The following is a 17,820-nucleotide window of genomic DNA, read 5'->3' on the forward strand; positions in this document are numbered from 1 at the left end:
AAGTGAATTGTCTCACAAAATAGACACATAATGTGAAAAATGGAGAGTTATAATAAACAAGTTCCAAGAAAAAAACAAAAGACCAAAAGACAGTCAAAGCGACTGTGACTAAACAATGGCTTAACAGCAGTGGTCAGCAACCTTTTTGAGCCCAAGATTCCTGGTCTCAGCTGAAAACCTATGGAAGATTACCATTTTTGCTTTTTTTTCTTGTATCTGACAAACCGGCAAAGAGTCTTCCAATGATAAGAAAATTACTTATACTGGTATAAATGACACAAACGTAAACAAGAGTTGCTTCTGTCACATCGTGCAGTGTGAAGCACAGGGAAAGTAATAAAATATGCACTACCCAATACAACAAATCACCCATTCGGTGAACTTTTGTTTTGTGACTGAGATAAAAACTAAAACAACTCTAAAACATGCATGCGCTACACATTTTTGTGTGAATATGCCTTTATGTCTACAAATGTTGAAAATGACTAGTTTAAAGAGTAAATCACATAATGCTGACCGGTATATTTTACTCACCCACACAATTGTCACAGAGGCTGCAGTGGGAGGCACGTGGTGGTCTAAAAATTTTGCAAGTGAAGCAGTACTTCAGCTTAACTGTTTGGCCATTGATCACCACCTCCTTGGTCCTCGGTGGTGGCCGGTAGCCTGTACTCCCGTTGGCCACATCTTAGAAATGGGAGAAAAAGCGCACATACTGTAAGAAACATTGGCATGTTCTCACAAGGAATCCACAAGCATAAATTATTAATTGGAAGTGTAGCTTCATCTATGCTTACGTAAACATAGAGTATGGTCTACAGAATTATATAGATGACATATACTTGCTTGAATACTAACACGGCGCTAAACAGTTTATGCTATGCCGACCCATCAGCATTACATGACACTATATTTTAAATAAATGTAAAAAAATAATAAAGATAGGTAGATAAAAAAGATAAAAAAGCGAAGGTAGTCTGTGCAGCATTCCATAGAAGGTTTTTCTGTCCACAATACAGTGACATGGTGATCCTGAGCCTCTGAATAATTTTAGTAGCGAGACAGCAATGATGACAGGTGAAATGGTGAGGAGGAGAGTGATGATGATAATTTTGGAGCCATAAAAAGGTTGAGACAGTTTGCCATTACTGCTTGTTTCACTTTGAGCACGCACACCTGGGAGGGGGACAATGTGTGTAAGGAGACCTATTTATGTTGGGGTAATGTCTATCTAGGACGCATAAGGCTTGAGTGGGTCCATTTCAAAAGAGGAGTGCAGCCAGTGGGTTCAGCACCATCCTATCACTGACTAAACATTGTAGTGGACAGTTCACCTCAACCTGTCCATTATCATTCACAACACTATATAGACGCTGACAGACTAATGAAGAGTAAATATATTGGCACTGCTGAAACCCAAGGTAGCCCCTAATTTACCAGTAAGTGTCCCACAAGCTAGGATATTGGCCAAGTAGACTGGGAAGCAAAACAACACAGAAGAGGGCTCAATGTCAGCCAAACTGAACTTGGTGCTGCCCGCTGGTGTACAAAGAAAGACTGATTGCTATCCTGCCATGTATAGAAAGGTCAGAAACGAGTGTTTACGATCAGAGATAAATGATAAAGATGGATGGATTTGAAAGATTAGAAAGATGACAGAATAATAGCACAACATTCAACCTTCAGATGCAGGACTAGATAACGGTTGGGGGTTCTTACTAACCCCGGCATTACACTTTTGTTGCCAACTATGCTTGCCCCCTCGAGTCACAGTTGTTTAACATGTGTGCCAACACGGTACACTTTCCTAGCCTCAGCACTGTGTGAAAGGATTGACTTGGCACACCTTTCCATGTACAGGCTTGCAATGTAGTGGAACTCACCAGTCTTTGTCAACCAACCCATCAGGTCCTGGTCCATATTCTTCTTCCTAAAATGTTCCTGCTTAGGTCGACATACATAATAAACCGACAAAGTATGAGACCCAAGGGGGTAATTTCAAGGGCTGGGAAGACCACAACTCAATACAAAGGGCCGAAATATTAGCCTAATGGGTCCGATTTAAAGTGTGGAACACAGTATTTCATCTGCAGGGTAAAATATATATATATCAAACATAAAGCTGTGTTGTGAACACACTGGCTAGCAACTAGCCTCATCACAGACTCACCTACAGGGTGTCAGCATCGAGCTCACGCCTCAGACTACTATGTCACCGCTGCTGTGTCCCATGACGTAGTACATTGTTAGCTCACTCATGCTAATTTCTCCCTTTAAATATTACTGATGTGGCCATCCTTTCTCCATGCATTCATTAGTCTGAGCCTTTAGCTATCAAAAATGTATTTCCTCTTCTGGCAACATCACTGCCCTGGCATTCGTCAGCTTGCTTGGCCCATATTAGGTAAAAGCAAGGAAGGAAGTAGGAAGCTCCAGCCATCTCTCAGTCTGATTAATGTTTCAGAGAGTCTTTTAGATTTGGCAAGTCATCACAAGGAGGATGCCAGCCAGTTTAGTTTTCGCATAGGCACCAGGCAAGTGACCATGCATTGATGTGGCAAAATGAAGAAAACTAACTTGTGTTCAACTTTGGGAATGAAAAAAAGCTGAGATACGATGTCTGATCTTTCACACTTTTATTTCCTGACTAGTAGAACGTTTGCAATTTAATACAAATCTAAGCTAATGAAAGCTTCAAATAATTTAGTAATCATTTGCTCATCATGACATGTGGTTCTACATAAATTTATCCTGCAGGTATAATCAATCAATCAATAAGTGAAATCATGACACACTACTGCAAGATATCAGTAGTCATTCCTTTGCATTTTCAACTGAATTTTGAGGCAATAGTACAATATGACTGAGCTGGCTGTGTCATAGATTATGTTCCATAAGCCTTTCTAATACCACTGTAATAGTGACCCCACTATTTCACAGAACACAAGTGGATTTCCAAGCCAGCCTTTTAGATTTCATTCCAAGTGTTACACAACAACAGCATACCTCACTCCCATTCAGCTCATGCAGAACTAATGTTGTCCAAATGAGTACTGATCAAGTGGAGCACCCTTAACGACCTACATGGCCTAATTGATTTTATTGTAAAATCAATACATCCATCATTCATTTACATAATGCACACCTCTAGATGAAATACTAGCATTTTGTGTGATTGATTGAACAGATTGTTGCTCCAAACTCATTCCAATGTGTCATGGATGTTGTAGTGGTTGTTAGTGATGGCCTTATTGATTCCAGAGTACAGTAATCCCTTGTTCATCTCTGTTAAATGGTTCCAGACCCAACAGTGATAAGTGAATTTCTGCCAAGTCGGATTCCTTCTTTATAAACAGAATATTTGCATAGTTAGAGCACGGAAAACCTGCTTACAACCTTGTAAATACAGTTCTTAGCATTACTAGAGCCCTCTCACCATAAAATAAAACCCCTATAGTCACTCCTTATCTCATATTGCCCAAAATAGTAGACATAATCATAGAAAATAAGCCATATTAGATTTTAATAAAAATAACATTGTAATGTTATTTACACTCACACGTTAGCATCAACCACATACTACCTGCAGGGGTAGTCTAATGTCTTGTCAATGTAACGTTACTGACACCTAGTGACCAGTGTGGAATACTACTGTAATGCCCCTGTTTGTAGTCAAGTAAAGACTCAGAACACATATGAGAACATATATGCAGTGAATATTCACACAGGAGCAGCTGTCGACCTCCACACTGCTAACACTCAGCTAAATACAGTCAACTTGAGCTAGCTGGCATCACACGTGTCACTTCCGATGCTCCACTCTTAAAAGTCATCCCAAATTCTCAAACAATCAAAGTGAGGAATTTTCTGCACCATAAGGCGTATGCTAAAACATGCGATCTACAAAACAAACAAACAAATAAACAAACAAAAAAAACAGTGAGTTTAGTTTAACTTTATTCTACCATTTAACAATACACTCACTGAATTTTTAATTCATCTCCTCCCACAAATCCATCAATGCTCGTCTTATGTTTCTGAATTATGATGCTAATAATGATGGTAACGCCAAAGAGTCAGTAAAACAATGGAACTAATGTTACACACAAACAGAACTAGGGTTGGGTGATAAGTGTTATATACCGGTATAAAGTCTTCCAATGATATAACTTAGTATACCAGTATAAATGACCATTTAAAACAGAAAAAAGCAGAGTTGATGAACTAAACATGTTGAAATGGAAGCTCCTCTTATGGAGCATGAAGGGAAGCTAGTGGATTTAGATTAGTTTAGCATGCTAGTGCTAAATTAAGTGCTAAACTTGTGCTAAACTAAACTAAGTGCTTTTACAATGCCGCCATGATGTCACATTTGGTGCAGACATTAGCTCAACTGTTTTGCAAGCAAATCAATAATAGTGGGGTTGAACTTGAACCCCGTAGAGCTGACTTGACAACATCATTACATATTAATGAGACTTATAGTGAACACTAATGTTCATGGCTTACTGGTGGCCAGACCATTAAGCAGTTTTCTTTTCAAAATGACATGATAGATGCTGAGTACAAGTACTTGCTATCAATAAGTAATTTACTTTTACTTTTCTAAGGATGTGTTAGTCAATAATTGGATAGGGTGGTGAACATCCAACAGTACTGGACAAAAATATGTCAGCTTCAATGTGACCAAAAAAGGAGCAAATTTGTGAAGAATAAAAGGTTCATGTGAGAAAAGCAGAAAAGAGAAAAGCTTACTGTGCAAAGTACAACCATATATACAACTGATCATTCAAGTAGTATATCAAAAGTTCAAGAAGATGTTAGGGGTGTCCTGGGTATCGTTTCGAAACCGGCAAAAACTGGTATTATATGGGCCTAAATCTAAAATCTCCAATATTGGTAGAGCAATACAAGCAGTCCATTCCAGACTCCACGGCAGCACTTTTATTTAGCATGCAGAGCACACTTGATCACAGCAACAGCTAGTGCATTTAACAAGGAGTAGGAACGATGTCAACTGTGTGGCAGTATTTTTCAGCAGCATCTGGGAAAAGACAATGCAGCCAAGTGTAAAACTTGTCATGCACAAGTTTCCCATAGTGGCACAGAACCACATCTGAGCAGCATGACAACTGGGATGAGAAATCACAATCGTTTTACCACTGTGTGTCTACTGCTGCACATGACAATACACATCTTGAATAAAAGTATGTATGAGTTGTGTTGAAATCGACCGATACTCAAGGCTCCCATATCTGCATGCATCATATCGAAGTGACAAAGTTGCATTGGGACACCCCGGGTGAATATTGTTAAATAACACTTCATTCAGTCCACTCATCAAGACGGGTGGGCACCCCATAGTAAAACTGAAAATGAGAAAGAACCAAGAGAGCGAGGGGGACATAGAGTGTTTTCCTTCCTGAGGCTGACTTATGTTGGAGCTTGGAATGAGGCTAGATGATTGGGATAAGAGCTAACAGATGTGCAAGAGATGTCTCGCGTGTAAATCTGCTGCGCCAAGACTTGCACCAGCTGCACACTGGACAGCAACAGCAGAGGAAAAGAAAGACAATAAGCGAAATGCAAAGTGTCTCTGTAACGTTTCCAGTATGACGTAATAACACACGTTGCTGGCACACAAATAACAACTCACAAGCGCAGAACTATGCAGTTCAACCATAAACACGGGACAAGGTAATGGATACCAACAATGCATAGCCATGCAAACTAATAAGGGTGGTGATGTACTAAATACAATATGATCTACAATCACACCAAAAGTAAAAGTCATTTGGTTAAAGTTCACTAAATACCATGGAATGGAGACACGTACGTATTTTAAAAAAAAATTAAATTGCGGCCGAGTGGTTAGCGCGCAGGCCACACAGCTAGTTTACGTGTAGAACCGAGTTCGATTCCACCCTCGGCCATCTCTGTGTGGAGTTTGCATGTTCTCCCCGTGCATGCATGGGTTTTCTCCGGGTACTCCGGTTTCCTCCCACATTCCAAAAACATGCTAGGTTAATTGGTGACTCCAAATTGTCCATAGGTATGAATGTGAGTGTGAATGGTTGTTTGTCTATATGTGCCCTGTGATTGGCTGGCGACCAGTCCAGGGTGTACCCCGCCTCTTGCCCAAAGACAGCTGGGATAGGCTCCAGCACCCCCGCGGCCCTCATGAGGAAAAAGCGGTAGAAAATGAATGAATGAATAATTATAAGTATACAGTATACAGATACAACGTTGGCTCCAATCAGCAGTAACAAGAAAAAGAAATAAAATGATTAATTGTGGTTGAGAAGCAGTTATTTATTATCCACAAAAGCCAATGGTGGTTGTGTGGAATTTGGGTCAGCAGTGTTCTTTTTTTGTTTATTCTCAGATTCTCACATGTTTGTCAAGTTCACTGGTACTTTTCAGATGGCTCTTGCAACACATTGGTTTGTACTCTATGCAATTTGCAGTAACCAAAAGCTTGTTAAAAAGTCTGGTAAAAAGAGAGTATACCATTCCAGAGTTTGTTTAATGAGACCCTAGGAGGCCTGAAAGACAGGAAACAAATACTTCACAGAGCAAATAGAAAGACCTTTTTTATATGTGGCATATCACTGAATAATCTTGAAACTCTTGCATTTTAAGCTTCCACAATGTTGGTATTTTACATACACTAAAGCAGAGGTTCCAAAGATACAAAATTTTGACCCAAATTACTATAAAATGAATGAACCATTTAATTATGTTATATATTTCAAGTTAATTATGATAAAAAAGGGTATGCTTTGTTCAGTACTGTTGTTCAGTACTAGTAGGTACATGTCTTCAGGTCAAATGTCTGAAGAAGATCACTGAACTGAAGTTTGGGAATCACTGAAAGGCTTCCAATGCTCGCATGCAGTTATGACTTGAAGAGCTGTAAAAATGCAATTTGAATTGTTTGGGTCGAGTAAATAATCAAATCGAGCCTATTTCAGCCATTCAAGAAATGAGCTCTTGAGGGTAAGGACATAAAATATTTATTGTCGTATAGTGTCTACATTTCTCTAAAATATCAAAAATAATCTTTTAAAGTTTTAAACAGTTTTAAAAAATATGTATTTCCAAAGCCACCATTAAAGCCCAAGAGTGTCCCCTCCATCTCATCTCTGGTCATAGTCTAGACCACATCAATCATGTAATGTAATAGCAGTGGTTTCTTACCTATTTGCCTTTCTAGATCGGCTGCTTCGTCCGCTGTGGCCCTGGGCAGAACCCCTGGATCACTGAAGCTGGTTCTCAGCAGCGTTCCCAGCACAAAAAGAAAGAGCACTCCCCCTATAACTGGTATGACTGGGGTCAACTGCAGGGCCAAGAAATGACAACTGAAACGAGAAACAATGATAGTGAGAGGAGGGGAAAATGAGAAATTATGAAATAACAACACAAACCCCTACAAACATTAGACATACAATACCACAAAGCCCACTTTAAAACACACTAAGTGTAATGCATACTGGCGATTAAGCACTTTGTTGTATAATGACTCCTAAGTGTAAGTAATCCCTTCACCCAACACACACACGCATGTCAGTCTCAAAAGTTGCAATCACTCTCATTAGGTGATCCTGTGTAATCCTATTAACCCTACAGTGGCACAGGTGATTATATTATAGTGATCACACTTAGTTGTACAGAGATGGAAGCATGAATTGCTCCTTATCGGTATATCAATTTGGCTGTGGCACATCATATTAACTTGGTCCATCAATGGCCTAACCGATTATTCCATTAATTGAAAAAAGCTTCAAATTTCGAAAATGATCTTGATTGTATTTTTGTGTACAATTATTGTTTTACTGAAGCTATTTGACAAACATATATTTTTTTTATTATTTAAATTAATTTTAAGTCATTTAAACCATTACCTTTCCAAAGATGAGGTCAGATGACCAGTAGCAAGAGCCTGACTGAAAATTACTGGAAGGACCCTTCACAGGTACAATAAAAACAGAAACGTGTATGTGTTCTTGGAAGTGTGGCCTTGCAAGGTTAATCATTAAGGCAGTGAGTTCCTAATATACCAATTGCTTATATAACATATCACATCTACCGCTCATATGGTAACACCTTAGGAGGGGCACTCACATCCGCTGATGTATGCCAACCTCAGTTATTCGCACATACTGAGCCAAACTATATTTAGGTTTGTCATGTTGGATTCCACAAATGTGAATGCATGGGATATCAACATGAACCCAGAAGATTTATATTGGTTGCAGGTCTGTGGTAATTAAAGTCAAACAATGAGTACAGCCTCCCTTCTTGTTCACTTCAATGGCTAGAGGGGAACACCTTCCAAACAAAAAGGTCAGCCAACAAACGATCAAGCAGTAAACACAAAACTGACTCAAAAGATTATTTGCCAGTAAATCAAGTGAGATGGTTCTTGGCAGTGTACTTGCCCTATAAAATCAATGTTCCATCTAGCACAATTAGGATTCAAGACAATAAATAAATCAAGCTAATATTCATCATCAATGGAGTTGGTGCCATGACGGTGGAATGCGCCCCTTGCCATCAACAGACAAAACAAATGTACTCTGCTTGGGACACTTGGATGAGGATCACTGTCATACACAACTGAATCACTGTTGTTGTAAGTCTTGGAAAACATTGATCTGCTAAATTACATAACATATGATCAATAAAGTCACTTTTGAACTAGGGAGTGGAACAGCACGTGTCCACATGAAGGGAGGATTCCATGCTGGATTATTGAAATATATTATATCTGGGTGTACCAAAGGAACTGGAAAATTGAGAGCAATATTTGATGAAATCTAACTAAAGACGCATGCACACACACAGGCACACACACACATACGCACGCACACACAGACTTCACTGATGACATGATTCTTGATTTGACTGAAAACAGGAAGGTAGTAGTGGTTGATTTCAATGCCACATTGTGTCTTTGGGAAGAGTCACGTAAAAGTAACCTTAAATGTATCCCTTTCACAAGAGATAAAAGAAAAAAGTACTTATTCTGCCCTTAGAGACAAAGTGACTCATACATCAGAAAAATATTGAAAAGGTTGTCATGTGTGACCTAAGTTATGGCCAGAGTTAAATGCAGACGCTTCGAGGAGGATGGACGAAACTTTCAGGCCAACTCTGCAATAGGCACAAATCAATAAATATGTGGAGAATACACAGTACATTTTTCTTCCCCTTCGAGGACAATGTGGTCAGCAATCAATTGCAGTCACTGAACGTGACAAATGAGGAGCTGTGGATTACATTGGATGGACTCAAAAAAGGGACATTGTGGGATCGAACACATTTCCCCTTTAAATTTAATGGAAAATCCTACATTTACATAGACTTTAGGGGTTTTGTTGCTATGGAGACACAACCTATCCAATGTCAGTTTTGAAAAGGGATGCAGTTACCCTGGAAACAGCTACATGAGTCAACTGTCTCGAAGAACTAAAAGGGAACAAAGAACACATAAGGACATTTCATAAAAGAATACAACATGGCAGTCCTAATCTTTAATTGTGTCAACACATTCATTAGCGGATGAGAATAGGATTAACATTTTTAATTCATCAGCTATGTTGTAAAGGAAAAGAAAAATCACCAAATAAAGACGTAACACTACGCCGGGGGTATCCAAAGTGTGGCTCTATTTGTATTCATATGCAAATTGTATTTTTTTTAAAAAAAATACAAGCCGTAAAAATCAGCAGTAGTTTTATATCAAGTGAAAAATATATATTAAAAAAGTTGCAAATCTAATGAGAAAAAGTTTACATTTTATGAGAATAACATTGTGTATTTATTTTTATATAGGTAATTTAATTTTAGTACAAGAAGGTTAAAACATGAAAAAAATATTTTATTAAATATAAATATAATATATGTTAGATATAAGGTTGGGCAATGTGGACCTCAGCATATACCATGATATTTTAGGATGCATCACGGTATGATGATATAATATTTTTAATCAGTCTTGTATGAAATGCTACAAACCTTAAGCCATATAATGATATATACTTGTCTCACATAGTAAACATATGGAATATGCATATATGGATATTTAGCACGACACTCTTGTTTATTTAGGCAGATATGAGGCAAATGGTGCTCTATTTTAAAGGACGGTCGCAAGTGTGTTCCGTGTGTGTGGAGATTGTGTATTTACAGCTACTTCCACGTCGTCACCGGGCACCGCAAAACCTACCTTACATTAAAATACAACATGGTAAAAATATACTCATCAAGCCCGAGTCACGCAACCACACAAGCTAACCCTTCTAGCTTCCATTCACACTCTGTAAGAGGAGATTCAGACAACTTTTGGTTTCAGTTTTTACCTTTTTATTCTTTGTTTATTCTGTTTTTTACATTTTACACTTATTTTACCAACATAGAGCCTGGCTAATGTTTGTAATTATCGCCTTTCGTTTTTTAGTATGTGGCCCTTGGTGTAAAAAGCTTGGACACCCCTACGCTAGGTCCAAGGTCCAAGTGCCGAACCGTGTAAATAACAAATATTATGTACAACTACAGTACTTGTGGAAAGTCCCCAGTCGTTCTGGTCTGATGTCCAGTGTGGCTAGGAGACGAAGTGACGTAATGATATCTGACAATCTGTGTTGTTGAGTGTTACAAAAAAAATAATGAAATTTGATATTCAATATTCTATAATGCTTTACTATAGTATATTACTCATTTGAGTTCATTTGTGCAAAATCAGGTAAAAAGACAGCCTGAATTCAGACAATCAAACAAACACATCACCATTAAGAATCCAGGGTGTTCTTTCTGCATTAGACCCTCTCACAGAAATTCAGCACATGAAACATTCATGTGATTTAACTACAAACCTATCCCCAACTGGCACTCTGGCAGTGTGATCCAGGAGAATTCTTCTAAAATACATGAGGCAAATACTGTACTATGGAAATGAAATGTGATTCTACTTCAAGGGAACAGTCAAATGTGCTTTCCTGTAACACAACAGCTCCAAATTTTACTACAAGGGTTGAATTTAATTTAGGGCTGGTCGATTGATATTCTTAGTATATTGATATTTACTTTAAGCTTGATATCAAAACAAACCATATAAATAGTTGATATCGATATAGCTTGGATTGGTACTGTATCTCCCTGTATCTCCTGTATATCCCTGCATGCACGAGGTCGGAGAGACAGAGCAGAAGCCCAGCATCTCACAAAGAAATAAGCAGTATCTCGGTAATGTGGAGGTACTTCGAAATCAGAACATAAAAAAACATGTTTCTCCACCATATATAAAAAGATGTACTGTATGGTTATATTTTCTATATTTCAAAACAAGAGTCGTCAACTTTATTGTGGCTTTGGTTTTGTCTGGACTGACTTTGTGGAAAAAATATCGGGATATACTTATCCGTATATCCATATTCAACCTAAATTTACAGTATCCGGATATGAGTTTTGGTTCATATCGCCCAGCCCTAATTTAATTTCTTCAAACTAAATATGTTACATTTCCATTTTGTAGAGCAAAAGAAGCAGTCCTGCTAACAATTTTCAATACTTCTGTGCTTCGGTACTTCATGATGGTTCTTGTGATCAACATTCCAAAAACACAACAGCGTGACAGAAAACATCCTGTGTCTGCGTGAACTTTATTGTATCATGAGACTAGCCAGACAACGTGCAAAGACAGCACACTTGCACATCTGTGGGAGCATAAAATAATAAATAGACCAAGGTCTGCTGGTGGTGAACAGGGTTTGTTTTTTATGGCCAAGTATCCCCTTAGCCCTTAAGATAAATAAAAACAAACAAAAACGCCCTCTGTAAAATGTGTACATTTGCATACACTCAAGTGAACTAATGAGTGTGTTCCATGAGCAGAGTTTTCGGTGAGGAGAGGATTTCGGTGAGGAGGAAACATAGTCCCAGTTAGCTGATGGGGTCACTTAAGTAAAGAGTTTGGCTTCTCAAAACTATATGCGTGCAAGAGTAATACATTTGCTAACAAAAACAAATATCTGATCTCTCCGATCTTATCACGACATGGTCTTGCTTGTCTGTTTTGTGTGTGTCTCACAGTGTTTACATGCGTGGATGGAGACTGCTGCACAAGTGAGAGCGCGTAATGATAAGAATGGAGATAACGGGGAACCATAAAATCACCTTAATTTAGACAAAAACGTATCTGACTTAATTGTCAAGAATGACAAAAAGTATCCATAAAAACACATTTCATGGTCTCTCACACAACAGTACATTCATGGATGTAATAAAGACAAGTCACAATAAAAGTCAATCAACTGAAGATGAATGACAGCCACCAAGCCTCGCCAATTGTCGGACAAGCAAAGAGGAAGTGCTGGCCATCATGCTAATGACAGTGCCGTTTGAGGCCTTGAATGAAATGTCAACATTTGTTTGTGATGCAGCTTGTCAAGACTATATAATTAAAAAAAACATTTAGAGATGATTTTGTATGTTACTGTGAATCTGAAATAAAACTTTTGTGCAGCCTGAATTAGTTTGTGATTAAAATGGGGTTTAAGGTTTAGCCTGAGATTCCTGCTCCTTACTGAGGCTGTCCTTTAGCCATGGATGTGTTCCTCTGAGGTGACAATGTATTCCCAGATTAGGCGGTCCAGAGTTCATTACTGATAGATCTGGTTAGCATGCACCACTGCATGCACACTGGATTTCGGACAGGGGCAATTTCACATCTCTTAACACTGTTTGAACCTAATTATGACGCCACAATTAACTGCCTTGTCAGTTTTTGATTTCTTTTATTATTAATTGGCTGAGTGGCAAATTTGGAAATGTCCAAGGCAACTTTTCACAATACAAGATGCACATCAGTGCTTAGGCAGATTCATAGAAAAACACCTCTTTCATATGGCATTTTCTCATTAAGATTTGTACCAACACTATCTATCTAGAAAAAAACAAAATGTATAAAAAATTCCTGGATCTACAGCCACAATTATGGGTTCTTCTTTGGTCTGTCTCTCAGCCCTTCACCTCAATAGAATTCGAGCAACATTACTAAAAAGGTTTCTCTAAAGTGTGAGGCAGACTCTTTTGAATGCAGTGCCTCAAGGGCTGCATGTTCAATTCAGTCAAACACAGATACCATCACCAAGGATAACAATTACTATATCTGTGAGCATGCAAAATAATCTGCTCCTATGAAATTAACAATGATAACTGAGCAGCCTAGTGGTCTCATTATTGACTTCCTCCTCTCAATAAAGCCTGTCTCTCCCTCCCTTGCAGACAACCACAGGCATGAAAGTAAGGAGATCTTTTTTTTAATCACAGTTTCATTAACTTCTTGTATTTATCTTTTTATTGCTCTATTTTATTCGGCCTTCATGTGGTGTGTGTCCAGTGTTAAGTTAATTTAGATATACATTCCGACCTACCCTAAATTGCTGTCAAGGGAACAGGTAAGTACACTGAGGAATTTAATAAACACCTATGGCAGAATGCACATCCATAACTTGGAATACACACAAATTTCAGACTTTTCTTGTCACAACATTCAGTAATGGTCCTTATTGCAACATTCAGTATTGAGGTACTCTGACATCATTAAACAAAGAGCACATTTACCCTACACAGAGAACAGTAGCCATTATCCACTGCATACACAGCAGTTTGCCTATTAAGGTCCATCTAGTTCGAAAGCACTTTACCCTTACAGACAGCCAGATTGAGCAACAAACCTCATGAAGGAGCAGGACTGTTATCTAGACCTGATCAGGTTTCTACAATGACAGTGTGATTAGTCAAAGGGGTGAAAGAAACAATGCACTGTGGTAAACCCATGAGTTGGCAGTGCTTAGGTCATTGTCGATATCCATCACATACTTCAATCCCAGTGATGTAATATTTGGGACACTTGGGAAGACGTGGAAAGGCTGGCTCAGATGCTCAGATTAGTGTGTGAGTCTCTTGGGAGACTGGGACTGTAATTAAGCAAGTACAAATGACATGACTAGTCTACTCCATAACGCTGAGGCAGATATTAGACAAAACCCCTGAGAGAAATTTTGAAATGTACAATATGTCATAATTAACAGGATAGTACAGCACGGTATGCAGTTTATCAATAAAATGTCAGACTGTTATTGCAGCATTTGAAAAGAGCCTGATGCTAAATCGAAAGTTGTCCAACTGCAAGTGAGATGAAGAGGAAGATGTTTCTGTGAGGACTGCAATCAAAGTGTCAACACGTTTTCATCAAATTTGAACAGTGCAGAAAATATTGTAAATTTGAAAATAAAGTACAGTTTAAATGTTGCCCGTCATATAAATAAAACGGAAGTGACTCACATCTCCTTTCCTTTTGTCAGACAGTTCTAAAAGTTGAGAGAAACTTGCACAAAGAATAAACGCAACCTGAAATACAAAATGCAGATATTTTGTTGGTTTATGTACAAAATGTGAGTTTTACATACTATTTTGTGTAATGCTGTTGAAATAAGCTATAAAGTTAAATAAAAGGCGTAGCTCTCAGCCATTCTCATTTTATAAAACTAGCGCTAAGCTATTGGATCGTATGTTAAACTACTCTATTTACGCTTCTCTGCTTACATTTAAATATTGTATTTGGTGATTTTACCTCAGCTTCTGTTGAGTGTTGCAATGCATTGCCTGGTTAGGGTTGTATTTGGTAACATCACAGGGCCGATACCAATTTATTTTAAATAACTGACAGCATAAACCTTCAATGTTCCAATCTATTTTGTTGAAAAACACTGAACAATCCGTGTGGAACGATACAAACTTTGTTCTTAACTCCACATGATGTAGTTCTCCCATAAATAAATGAAACATTTAGAAAATTGCTGTCCAAATTACTCAACTTTAGCAGTTCCTTTAAACTCACTTGTGGAAATCGGCGCACAGTGACGTCATATGCGGTATTTTGGTTGGCCGTTCACACTTGTCTCACTCGCAATATGTCCACTTGCAGGCAGACGGATTCCCATCTCTCAGGTTGTCTCGGCCCCCTTGTTTGGTCATGGATCGCGTTCATACTTGAGCAAACAAACTGTAATGTCTCTCGTCTGTTTTAACTAAACCAACAATGACAAGTGTGAACACACCGTCATTCAGTGTGCATCATGCAGAGGCATGTATAACCCACAAACTAATGGCCGCCACACACAGGAGGCGACGTCGCTTCTCGTCCATTCATTTTCAATTGAATCTGCGCAACATGGCGAAATACCGAGTTACCGTCCAACCAAGTGACAAGCAAAATTCATGCATACTAAATTTTGTCCTTGTGTATGTCATTGTGCAAATGCGAGCTTGTGACAAAATTCCCTATTTATCGCTGTTGCCCAGACAAGGACGAATCAGCATGAGTTTCACTGGGTGACCAACGAATAGATAAGATGCTATTCAGTACTCTCTTGCAAGTAAACATGGAGGAAAAAAATAATACCTGCTATGTCAGATTTACCAGAGCTATTTGACATTTCTAATTTAATTTTGATTTAAAAAAAAAAGACACAGTGGCATGGCTACCACAGTAAACATACCATTTAAGTTTACATTAATTAAAATGGACATTTATGTAACAGCACCGTTGCTTTTCCTTCTCTGAGTTACTTTGATACCCCCAAATTCCTTGTAAATCTGACTGCCGAACAAAACCGTGAAAGAGTTAATCTCTCTGGATGTGAGCACATCCTCACTTTTTGCCTGCCGTGTGCAGGATTTGTTATATGTTGGCGAGTTTCGCCAATCGCAGTCGCTTTGTCGCCTTGTGGAGCAAATAAAAACCCACAGCACTAACCACAAGGCATTTTTTAAAATCACAAACATGCCCTAGCCAAAAAAAAAATTGACATGGAAAAATGAAGAAGCTGGTAATCCCCAGTCAGTTCAGGCTTCCTTCCCAATGTGCCCAAAGGTCATTGGAAACAAACTGACTCCAAACTGATGGCACAAGTGGCATGTTCTATCATCTAAACTTTTCTGCATTCATGACATCCCCAAGTCACCAGTTCAAAGTGCGCAGGTTAATCACCTATGGAAGCACAAAGACTGAATACAATACTCACTCAAATGTGAAGAAAAGTCCACAAGTCACAAGGATGAGGACAAGGGTGAGGTAGAAAACCCCGGTCTGCTTGGCCATCATTATCCTCCCATCGCAGTAGAATTTATTCCGACCTGGGAATGACTCCCATTTCCTCTTTTTAGGAGTCTTCTTCTTGAAAGGAGTCTCCATTGGAGTGGAGCTGCGAGTGCTTATTTGGCTATACTCGCACTCTCTCATAGACTCAGACACTCCGAGATGCATCAATTGCTCTTTCAAATCCACTCACTTGAAAGGATTCCAGGCTGTGAAGAAGACAACGTACAAGTTAGTGAGGCTAACAGCAACACCTGAGTTAAAAAAAAAGTTAAAAAATGCGTACTTCAAACGAAAATAGACAATGCTTCACCTTTCGTCTTTATATAAGAAATAAATATTTAACTTGTTAAATGAGCAATCAGCGTTTCATGTTGTTACAGCAGACATTGTTAGCATGCGAGCTGGCTAGCCTCACGTAGCATCCGAACTATGGCTAAAGCTAATGCAGTTTGACACATGAAATTAGGTTAGCACTTTGACTTACCATTACAATTGAGAGGCTATCTCATTAATACACAATTTCTTCTACATAACTACACGTTTTGGGCTTTCAGATTAACTATTACGACATCACACACAGCCTAAACTAAGGGGTTCGTGTTCTGGCTGTCAACACACGGTACTATGAGCTCCATGTCTCCCCGTTCAGGTTGTTTGTGTGCAACCAAGAGAGGCGACAAACTGGCGGAGCGGGCGCGTTGCCTTACCGAGGGCAAGTAACACTGGTTGTCGTGTCGGGGTGTTGTCGCTTCGTCGCTGCTCCACTGCTTCTTATCCAGGTTTGTAACGAGCGTAGAACCAAACGACACAAACCATTTTATAAGTTTAAAGGCTCCATATGCCTTAAACGTGCAGCTTGTCGATAAACTTCGAAGGAAAATCCAAAGAGAAAGACAACAAACGCAGTGGGGTGCTCTCAGGCTTGCTCCAGCATCCCGACTCGCCGCCGCCGGACCACAAAGCCCCAGCCTTTCATCAAAACAACAGTCGGTCAAACACCGCGAATCTTAACCATTCCGTGGCAAGTTGTAGCTTCCCCCCAAGAAGCGTGCGGGCGATCCAGTCGAGCAGCCGTTCGGTTTACATTGTGTTCCGGTACGCGGGCTGAACTGCCACCCTCTCAAGCACCATCACCATGGGAGCCGAGCGGAGCCTCCCAGCCTGCTCGCCGGCTCCTCCCACTTCAAAAACGACGTCGCCACTGAGGGGGCGCTCTACAAAGACCCCTCCCAAACCGGATTCGGGACCTCCATTAACATCATCGTCAACGTCACATGTATTATAACCGCCATATAATTGCCCATTTATTTTTCTTTTAATACATTTATTGAGACATGCACTTAACACAAACGAGTCGAAGCAACGTGCCTCTTGTTATGCACCAGAGTGACTTCCTGTTCAGTGCAAAGTAAGCTCCAAAATAAAAGTGTTACAGTATGAATCTGTAGTCTACCATTTAAAATTGTCATATCATATTAGAGCATAACAACTTCATTAGCATCCAACTTTACACAAACAAAATTGTGAGGTGAATGCTATGATGTTGATGTAATGGTCAAAATTCAAGGATATGTCTAGTTTCACTTCCAGTTTTCCTTTTCTTTGGTGCACTGACATATGCAATGTGTTTGGAAGGCATGATGATGAAGGGC

General features: G+C 39.2%; 1 protein-coding gene across 5 annotated transcripts in view; it reads right to left on the reverse strand.

Annotated features, from left to right (window-relative positions):
- Positions 1-17,412, reverse strand: part of zdhhc14 (zDHHC palmitoyltransferase 14) — a 25,551-nt gene extending 8,139 nt beyond the window's left edge. Inside the window, exons 1-4 of one of the 5 annotated variants that reach the window (XM_058089863.2) lie at positions 16,876-17,409; positions 16,092-16,374; positions 7,201-7,361; positions 535-687 (exon numbers count right to left, since the gene is read on the reverse strand). In XM_058089863.2, coding sequence (XP_057945846.1) covers positions 535-687; positions 7,201-7,361; positions 16,092-16,333 — 556 coding nt within the window. In that variant the 5' untranslated portion in view covers positions 16,334-16,374; positions 16,876-17,409. Of the gene's footprint in view, positions 1-534; positions 688-7,200; positions 7,362-16,091; positions 16,375-16,652; positions 16,851-16,875 lie in introns of those variants that run through there. The other 4 variants (XM_058089861.2, XM_058089862.2, XM_058089864.2 and 1 more) reach the window with 4 other exon arrangements.
- Positions 17,413-17,820: the final 408 nt, after the last annotated feature.

Source organism: Doryrhamphus excisus, linkage group LG14 (assembly GCF_037039965.1).
Source record: "Doryrhamphus excisus strain RoL-2023G ecotype Guam linkage group LG14, RoL_Dexc_Guam_v1.1, whole genome shotgun sequence".
Taxonomy (NCBI): Eukaryota; Metazoa; Chordata; class Actinopteri; order Syngnathiformes; family Syngnathidae; genus Doryrhamphus; species Doryrhamphus excisus.